We start from the raw sequence: 9111 nt of genomic DNA, 5'->3' as shown, positions 1-9111 counted from the left end.
GCTCCACGCGGACGCAGCCCCTGGCTCTTGGCTGCGGGGGCTGCCTGTCCCTTTTTCAGGCTCTGGGGCCCGGGAGCATGGCCCCCTCCCCGTGCGGGGTCTGCTCCCTCCTGGGGTCTCTGGCGCGCCAGCTGGAGGAGCTCCAGGCCACAGTCCAGAGACTGCGTGCCATCAGGGACTGCGAGCAGGAGACAGACTCCTCCTGCCAGGCCCTTCTCCCCCGGGAGCCGCAGGGGAGAGCTCCATCTCCCTCCATGGCTAAGGAGGACTCTGGGACCTCCCGCTCTGCCCAGTCACGGGCATGGACCAAGGTGGTCAAGGGCCCCAGGCCCGCCGCACCAAGGCCCCTGCCCCGCCGGAGCGTAGCAACAGGTTCGCACCTCTTGCAGCCCCGGCAGAGCCCACGCAGTCGCCGGCTCCCGCAGGCAGCCCAGGCTCAACCGCAGCTACTGGCCCCGCTCTCCCCAGGACAAAGCGAAGGGTGTTTGTTGTGGGAGACCCCATCCTGCGGGCACCGAGGGGCAACCTGCCGCCCCGACCCCTTAGCCCGGGCAGTCTGCTGCTTCCCGGGGGCCTGCATCCGAGACACTGCGGAGAGGTTCCCGCAGCTCCTCCGGCCCACAGACCACTACCCCACGCTCCTTATTCACGTGGGCACCAATGACACGGCTCGGAGCACCCCCAGCCAGGTCATGAGGCGCTACAGGGAGTTGGGAGCGGGGCTTAGGGGTCTGGGAGCTCAGGTGGTGTTTTCCTCGATCCTCCCAGTCTCGGGCCATGGGCTGAGGAGGGAGAGGAGGATCCACGCGGTGAACCAAAGACTGTGGCGCTGGTGTCATCGGGAAGGCTTTGGCTTCCATGACCACAGCCCGCTCTTTGGCGAGAGAGGCAGCGAGCTGCTGGGAAGAGATGGCCTCCACCTCTGCCCCCGGGGAGGAGGCTCTTCTCAGCCAGGCTGGCTGACCTGCTCCACCGGGCTTTAAACTAAGCCCGCTGGGGGATGGGGGGACTACCGCCACTGCTGGCCCGCTGAGCAACCCTTGCAGAGCCAGCAGACCAAGGCACTTAAAGGGGCACTTAAGAGAGCCCACCCCTGCCCCAGCCCTGGCACAATCTGTGGGCAAGGCAAGAGCCCCCAGGGGCACACTTGCCTGCCTGTACACTAATGCCAGGAGCCTGGGCAACAAGCAGGACGAGCTCGTCCTCCTGCTCAGTGCAAAGAAATACAATGTCATTGGGATAACGGAGACCTGGTGGGACTCCACCCATGACTGGACCACGGGGATAGAGGGCTATACCCTGTACAGGAGGGATCGTGTTGACAAAAGGGGCGGGGGTGTAGCTCTCTATGTGAAGGAAAGCTACATGTCCCTGCAAGCTGATATTGGTGACCAGGGCGGACAACTGGAGACCCTCTGGGTTAAAATCTGTGGGGAATACGGCACAGGGGACACAACGGTGGGAGTCTACTACAGACCTCCCACCCAAAGTCCTGAGCTTGACCAGGAGTTCGCCCGGGAACTGACTGAGGCCGCTTGCTCCAGGACCTTGGTTGTCATGGGTGACTTCAACTACCCGGACATCTCGTGGGAAGATCACTCAGCTAAATCTGAGCGGGCGCAAAGCTTTCTCTCGTGCGTGGATGACCTCTACCTGACTCAAGAAGTCTGTGGGCCAACGAGAGGCAAAGCGCTGCTTGACCTGGTACTGGCTACGGGGGACGACCTAATCGGCAACCTAGTGATCGATGGGAAGTTGGGTGACAGCGACCACGAGCTGATCACCTTCACCATCCGCCGGAAAGCTGGCAAATCAGTCAGCAACACAGAAGTCCTTGACTTCAGAAAAGCCGACTTTGACAAGCTCAAGAGGCTAGTCGGTCTGGCCCTCAGGGACCATGACCCCAGAGAGATGGGAGTTCAAGAAGAGCGGTTGCTTCTCAAGGAAGCGATCCTCAATGCACAAGCTAAATCTATCCCAACATGGAGGAAAGGCAGCAAGAAGGCACAGCAGCCCCCCTGGCTCTCCAGAGACCTAGCGGACCTCCTGTGGCTAAAAAGGAAAGCCTACAAAGGATGGAGGACGGGATTCACCTTCAAGGAGGATTACTCCGCACTGGTCCGGTCCTGCAGGGAGCAAGCCAGGAAAGCCAAGGCTGCAACTGAACTCCAACTAGCTTCAGGCATCAAGGACAACAAAAAGTCCTTTTTCAGATATGTGGGGAGCCGGAGGAAAAGCAAGGGCAACGTTGGACCCCTGCTAAACCAGATGGGGCAACTGACAACTGACGCCCAGGAAAAAGCCAACCTATTAAATGGGTACTTTGCGTCAGTCTTTCATCAGTGACACGGGACGCCCATGCCTGCTATGGGACAGGGAGATCCGGGTGATGGGGATCCCCTACCCTCCATCAATGCTGACCTCGTGAAGGAACACCTTGAGAAGCTGGATACCTTCAAGTCAGCCGGCCCTGACGATCTGCACCCCAGGGCACTCAAGGAGCTGGCGAGCGTCATAGCCCGGCGCCTGGCACGGGTCTTCGAGAGCTCCTGGCACTCTGGTGTAGTGCCCGAAGACTGGAAGAAGGCCAATGAGGTGCCGATCTTCAAGAAAGGGAGGAGAGTGGATCCGGCTAACTACAGGCCCATTAGCCTGACTTCTATCCTGGGGAAGATCTTAGAAAAGTTTATTAAGGAGGCCATCCTTGAGGGACTGGCCCAGGCTAACATCCTAAGGGACAGCCAGCACGGGTTTGTTGCAGGTAGGTCTTGTTCGACCAATCTCATTTCCTTCTACAGCCAGGTGACCGATCACCTGGACGAGGGAGAAGAGATTGATGTCATATATCTTGACTTCAAAAAAGCTTTTGATCTGGTATCCCATGATCACCTCTTGGCCAAACTGGCCGGTTGTGGCCTTGGCTCCACCACGATCCGCTGGCTGGGAAATTGGCTTCGTGGTCGGACCCAGAGGGTTGTGATTGATGGCAGTCACTCATCATGGTGCCCTGTAACCAGTGGGGTCCCTCAAGGCTCTGTCCTGGGACCCATCCTGTTCAACATCTTCATTAACGATGTGGACATTGGAGTCAGGAGTGGACTGGCCAAGTTCGCCGATGACACCAAACTTTGGGGCAAAGCATCCCCGCCAGAAGATAGGCGGGTGATCCAGGCTGACCTGGACAAGCTCAGCAAATGGGCGGACGAGAACCTGATGGTGTTTAACACCGATAAATGCAAGGTTCTCCCCTTGGGAGGAAAAACCTGCAGCACCCTTATAGGCTTGGCAGCGCTACGTTGGATAGCACTACAGAAGAAAAAGACTTGGGGGTCATCACTGACCACAAGATGAACATGAGCCTGCAATGCGATGCTGCGGCTAGTAAAGCGACCAAAACGCCGGCTTGCATCCATAGATGCTTCTCGAGCAAATCCCGGGACGTCATTCTCCCCCTGTACTCGGCCTTGGTGAGGCCGCAGCGGGAGTACTGCGTCCAGTTTTGGGCTCCACAATTCAAAAAGGACGTGGAGAAGCTCGAGAGAGTCCAGAGGAGAGCCACGCGCATGATCAGAGGTCAGGAAAACAGATCTTACGACGACAGGCTGAGAGCCACGGGACTCTTTAGCCTGGAAAAGCGCAGGCTCAGGGGTGATCTGATGGCCACCTACAAGTTTCTCAGGGGTGACCACCAGGATCTGGGGGAACGTCTGTTCACCAGAGCGCCCCAAGGGATGACGAGGTCGAACGGTCACAAACTCCTGCAAGACCGTTTCAGGCTGGACATAAGGAAGAATTTCTTTCCTGTCCGAGCCCCCAGGGTCTGGTACAGTCTGCCAGCAGAGGTGGCAAACTGTACACCTACATTGAACACCTTCAAGAGTAAATTGGATGCTTATCTTGCTGGGATCCTATGACCCCAGCTGACTTCCTGCCCTTTGGGCGGGGGGCTGGACTCGATCTCCCGAGGTCCCTTCCAGCCCTAATGTCTATGAAATCTATGAAAGGGCATTTGGGACACGCTGGTCCCGCGGTGGGACGTGCCACAGGTGGGACAAATGCCAGAGACTGGCCTCCTGGCACAACCACAGGTGAGGTCGGAGCTGCCTTGGGCCAGGTATTCTGCTGGCCCGCGCCGGGTGAGCGAGTGGGCTGTGTCCGCTTGCCGTGGTGGAGACGGTGATGCTGATGGCACGGTGCGAAGGACACTGGGCTGCCTGCAGATCCTATTCCGGTGACAGCTGCAGCACAAAGATGCTGGCACGTTTTGGCTTGGCACAAGCTGCGTGGGACACTTCCTGGTAGCTGGAGCACAGGCCCGGGAGCCAGGACGCCTGGCTCTGCGCCCGGGTCCGCTCACTGCCTTTGTAACACTGTTTGACACCACCGGGGAGGAGGGAGCTGGGCCCTGGTCACGTTACTCCCTGCAGGGCTAGTGCGAGTGGTGCGGCCCTTGGGGCGGTGGGTCCAGCAGCAAATGTGCTTTGTGCTGGGCCGGGGGCCCCGGGGGAGCCGACGGCGCCTCCATTGCTGCGTTCTGCAGCGAGCGGCGGTGCTGAGCGCCAGCCAGGCTCTGTCGGGTGCTTGCAGGCACATAGGTGCCAGGTGCAAACCACCCGTGGTGCATGGCTGTGTCCGTGTGGTCAGAACATGGGCACGTGAGCTGCGTCCCCTGTGGTGCCCAGCAGCTGCCCCTGGGGAAGGAGAAGAGAGGAGAAAAGGGAGGCCTGGTCATCTGGGGTAGGGATGGTTTGCAAATGTGGGCGTCAGAGGCCGGGAGCTGCAGGGGCTCTGCCTGTGTGGGTTGGGTGCAGAGGAGCAGCCCTGGTACCATGGTGCAGGTGACCTGAGACAGGCCCCAGAGGAGAGCATTGCAGCCTAGGGCTGAGGGTCCTGGCACCCACCACCACCAGCTCCTCAGGGCCAGGACAGTCCCAGACCCCGGAGCTGCCAGTCGGTGCAATCAGGCTTGCAGAGCAGGCGTGGGCAGTTCGTCTGTCTGTCTGTCCGTGCATGCAGGGGCCTGCGTGGCTGCATCCCGGGGGGAGGGAGCTCCCCGGGCTGGTTGTGTCCCATGACCACGGGCGCGTGGCCCGCTGGTCACCGACTGGCAGAGCGGCTCGAGGGGTGCGACAGCCGATCCACGCTCGGCCCGCACCTCGGGGGCTGTCTGCACTCGGGCACCGCGGTCCAGCACGGGGAGCAGAGCTGTGCCCCCGGTGCCCCCCCGGGGACCGGGGTTGGAGCAGGTGACCCCCCGGGTGGTCTGAAGCCCCAGCTGTCCCTTCTGCCCCCGTCTCTAACGTTGCTAGCTCTTCTCCGGGAATAGGAGACTTGTGCTCGTGGTCTGAGTGAAGGACTGGAGCCAGGACCCCCCCGGCACCCCTGCCCCTGACTCCCTGGCAGCCTTCGGCCAGTCCCTTCACTGCTCTGAGCCTCAGTTTCCCCGCTCTATCATGGCCGGGCTGCTTGGCGCGCACCTGCGAGGCACGTAGGTTGGCCGGGGTCAGCACCGCGGCCCCCCCGCGTGCTGGCTGGGGCGGTGCGCGGTGCCCCTCGCTCGCTGCTCCTTCTCCCTCCCTCCGGCGGGGCGGGTGCGAGTCCAGAGCAGGCTCCGAGGCCGGGGGCCCTTCCTCTGCGTGGCCCGGTTGGGCCGTGCGCCTCGCCTTGTGACTGGGTAAACATTACCCTGGCCGTTAATGTTTAATGGTGCGTGCACCCCGCGAAGGTGTTTTCCCATCGTGTGCCCAGACTCAGACTCCCGCTGGACACGGCGCTGGCACCATGGCTGATGGTAGGGGCTCGGTGCCCAGGGGTCAGGCTCGTCTGGGGGGCAAGGTCGAGCTGGCTGGGCAGGCTCACGCGGGAGCCCCAGGCCGCAGGGGCAGCACACGGGTCACTCCTGTCCTGGGCACTGGATGTCAGGGGTCTCCGGGAGCGGCACAGATGGAGGGCTCTGGGCTCGCTCACGCGGGTGGACGGACATTGGCACCTTGTTGCTCGCCAAGGCGCTTCCTCCATTCTCTGGTGCAGCCGGACTCGGGGGCTCGGTGCTGGGCAGTCGGGGAGAGCTGAGCCGCCTGGAGCTCTCCCCGCAGAGGGTCTGCACTGTTGCAAAGGGGCCAGGGTGGGTGGTTTCCCCCGTTGTTCCCAGCACGGGCCCCCGCAGTCAGGCCGAGGTGGCATCGAGCAGACGTGTAGGGCTCCGGGAGGGACCCAGCCACACGGAGACCTCGGCAGGGGGGTCCCCAGCCCCCTCCCCTGCAGCCTGCAGCGAGGGGCCAGGCCCACGGCGGTGCCAGCTGCATTGCACGGAGCCTGGGCTGCGGCGGGCGCGACATGCAGCCGCTCTCTGCCTGCAGCCGGCGCAGGCTCCCCACGGGGGGTTCAGTCCTGAGCCCGTAGGGAGGCAGGGCCACGTCTTAGCCCTGCCCTGAGGCAAGGGGAGCTCCTCAGACCTGCGCCCTGCCCTGCCTTGTTCAGACTCCCCCGTCTCTCCCACCCTCCCCGCCTCATTGCAGCCCCAAGCCGGCCGTGTGCAGTGGGCGGGACGGGGGCAGGTGAGGGCAGGGGCCGAGCTGCCATCGCGATCCTGCCGCGCGCCCCCTGGGCCAAGCCCGGCGCCGCGAGCCAGGCCGGAGCTGAGCCGTCGCACTGCGGCACCCCGCTGCAGGACGTGCTCGTCACAGCGCCTGCGACTGGGGCCCCAGGGCGTCCACATCCAGCTCGGAAATCTAAACGTGGGAGCCCCCCGCCCCGCCCCGCCCCGCCGGTCCCAGGGCCCGGCAGCTCCAGCTGCCTCGTGGTGGAAAGCAGCGTGCAAAAAATAGCTGGAGTCTGCAGGGGCTCCCTGGAAAGCCCAGTGCTCCCCGGGGTGTCCTGGTCACGCAGCCCGTGACGCACTCGCTGTGCCTTTGCTGCCGGCTTGTTCCCTCGCCGAGCCCTGGCTGCAGGCCGTTCCCATCGTGCCCGTGTAGTGCCAATGGATAAGACGCTCCAGACCGGTGGGCATTTCATTTCGGGCTCCCGCGGGCCCGTGAGCCGTGTTAGCTGCGCTCGGGGCTGTGAGCGCCCCAGCCAGGCCAGGGAACGGGGCCCTTCCCGCACCGCCCGTGGCGGGGGATCCTTCTGCTGGGCAGGGGCTGCCCCATGCCTCGGCCGGGGGCCTGAGCCGGGTACCGGCCCCGCTACGAGTTGGGGGCTCGGCCGCGGGGCCTCGCTGGCCTCACCCTGAGCGTTGCCCTCTCCTTCCAGAAGCCGTCCCCGAGCAGGAGACCGCGCGGTTCACCTATGGTAAGCCTCCGCGGACGGCCCCGGCCTAGCCCCACGGCTCTCGCCCTCGTGTGCTGGGTCCGTGCCCGAGGCAAGGGGTCCCTGGCAGGGCAGGCGGCGGGGAGCACGGGTGGTCCCCAGGGCACGGGGGGACTGGGGCACAGCTTGCCCAGGACTGGCCCCGCTCCCTCCTGCTTCTCTGGGCTGAGCCCATGGGGAGTGTGCGGGGTGCCAGGGCAGCCCCCGCCCCGGGGCGACCAGCTCCTACCCGTGCCCTGGCTGCCCCTGCCAGGCTGTAACGAGCCTCTCTCCCCCGAGACTACGACACGGTCCGGAACGGGGGGCTGATCTTCGCCGTGGTGGCGTTCCTGGTCGGGCTCCTCATCATCCTCAGTAAGCGCTGCCGGGTGTGACGGGCGGGGGCGAGGCGGGGGCTCTGCAGGGCCCTTCACGGCACACCTGCCCCATCGCCCCAAGCCCCAGCCCCCCGAAGGGAGGAGCAGTGAGGGGCTGCGGGGCTGTCCCCAGGGGCCGTACCCTGCTGGGCACTCGGCTGAATGACCAGCCAGGCCCGGCCGTGGAGCCCCTGGGCCTGGCGGCAGAGGCCACCCATGGCTCCTTGCGCTGGGGGGCAGAGCCCAGCCGGGAGGGCCCCTGCCCCGGGGGCTGCAGGAGGCCGTGGAGTGGAGGGCGGTTGCAGAGCCCTGATCTCTCCCCTTGTTTCCAGGCCGGCGCTTCCGCTGCGGAGGCAAGAAGAAAAGCAGGTTGGTTGTCTTTGCAATCGCCCCGACCCCTCCCTGCCCCATGCCGGGAACCGGTGTCTAACGCTGCTTTCTTCCTTCCTGCCCCTTTCCTCAGACAAGGCGACAGCGATGACCTGTAGCTGCAGGTACCTGATGGAGGGCCGGCCCTGGGCTGCGGGGCACGCTGGCGCCAGGTGGGCAGCCATGCCGGGTGCGCTGTGCGGGGTTAGCGGATGGTCCTCCCAGCAGGAAGGGCTTGCGTGGGTGCTGGTGGCTCGCCGGGGCAGGACCTGGCCACGAGAGGGGTGGAAAGGAGAGGGAAGGCCTAGGGGCTGGGCTAAGCACCCTGTGGAGAGGAGCCCCAGGAGCTGGGCTCGGGGTCCTTGGTTTTGCATTCACAAAGCCAAGCGCCAGCGTGGGTCCCGCGCGGCCCTGGGGTGCAGCGAGCTCCGAGTGCACCGGCAGGCGCAGCTCTGAACGGGCACCCTCCTTGCAGCTGCTCCCCTTCCCACTGCTGTCTCTGCAGCCGGAGCTGCCCGGCGGTCCGGAAGGAGGCTTCCTGCACCGCATCCTCACCGGGCACCGTGCCCCCCCACGCCGCTGTGCCGCACACACCAGCCCCTGCCTCCTCAGCGCACGCTCGTGGTTTCCTGCTGTAGGTCAGCTGAGCACCTCCATGCCTCAATAAAGCTCCTGCCTGAGACGGCTAAAGCCCGTGTGCATGGGGACTGTTCCTCCGGTGTGGCGTTGTGCCCGGGCTGGGTCTGGGTAGGTCTGTCTCCTGCCAAATACACGCGGCTGACATCTGCAAGGGCACCACTGGGTTCCTCAGGGAATGATTAGTGCAGCTTTCCCAGGCTCCGCTACAGCCGGGACGTCAGCTGTGACCCCCCACCTCCCCAGTGACTGCCCTCTGACCCAAGCGGGACACGCCAGGGTTTCTTTAAGAAAACCTACCACTTCCCTGTGCAGCCCTTGTCGGGGCAGCCCCGGGTCAGCTACTCCCCTCCCCGTGGGGTCAGAACGGGCCAGGCAGGGGTCCCATGCAGTGGCTGCAGGGGAGGAGGATGGGGGGCCACTGGCAAGCAGGCAGGAGTGC

The 9111-nt window shown here is 64.3% G+C and overlaps 1 protein-coding gene across 8 annotated transcripts; it reads left to right on the top strand.

Annotated features, from left to right (window-relative positions):
* Positions 1 to 5635: 5635 nt before the first annotated feature.
* Positions 5636 to 8723, top strand: FXYD2 (FXYD domain containing ion transport regulator 2). Of its 8 annotated transcripts, none has more exons than XM_090027984.1 (6): positions 5647 to 5791; positions 7252 to 7290; positions 7588 to 7662; positions 7997 to 8033; positions 8128 to 8158; positions 8509 to 8723. In XM_090027984.1, the coding sequence occupies exons 1-5, from the start codon at positions 5704 to 5706 to the stop codon at positions 8150 to 8152; spliced, it is 264 nt and encodes an 87-aa protein (XP_089884110.1). In that variant the 5' UTR covers positions 5647 to 5703; the 3' UTR covers positions 8153 to 8158; positions 8509 to 8723. The 8 variants fall into 8 exon arrangements, 6 of the variants coding, with proteins under 6 accessions (XP_089884112.1, XP_089884109.1, XP_089884108.1 ...); XM_090027985.1 differs by having other exon boundaries at positions 5648 to 5791; positions 8539 to 8723; XR_016439202.1 differs by having other exon boundaries at positions 5651 to 5791; positions 8128 to 8206.
* The last annotated feature ends 388 nt before the right edge of the window (positions 8724 to 9111 follow it).

Source organism: Crocodylus siamensis, chromosome 14, assembly GCF_052110815.1.
Source record: "Crocodylus siamensis isolate JL-2025a chromosome 14, ASM5211081v1, whole genome shotgun sequence".
NCBI lineage: Eukaryota > Metazoa > Chordata > Crocodylia > Crocodylidae > Crocodylus > Crocodylus siamensis.
Note: the sequence above shows the minus strand (reverse complement) of the source record. Positions and strands in the feature narration are given on the sequence as shown.

Excerpts from the sequence above, each read along its gene's own strand:
- FXYD2 (XM_090027981.1), top strand. Across the intron at positions 8,034-8,127 it reads GGAGGCAAGAAGAAAAGCAG|ACAAGGCGACAGCGATGACC; the intron begins GTTGGTTGTCTT and ends CCCTTTCCTCAG. Across the intron at positions 8,207-8,508 it reads GCGGGGCACGCTGGCGCCAG|CTGCTCCCCTTCCCACTGCT; the intron begins GTGGGCAGCCAT and ends CCCTCCTTGCAG.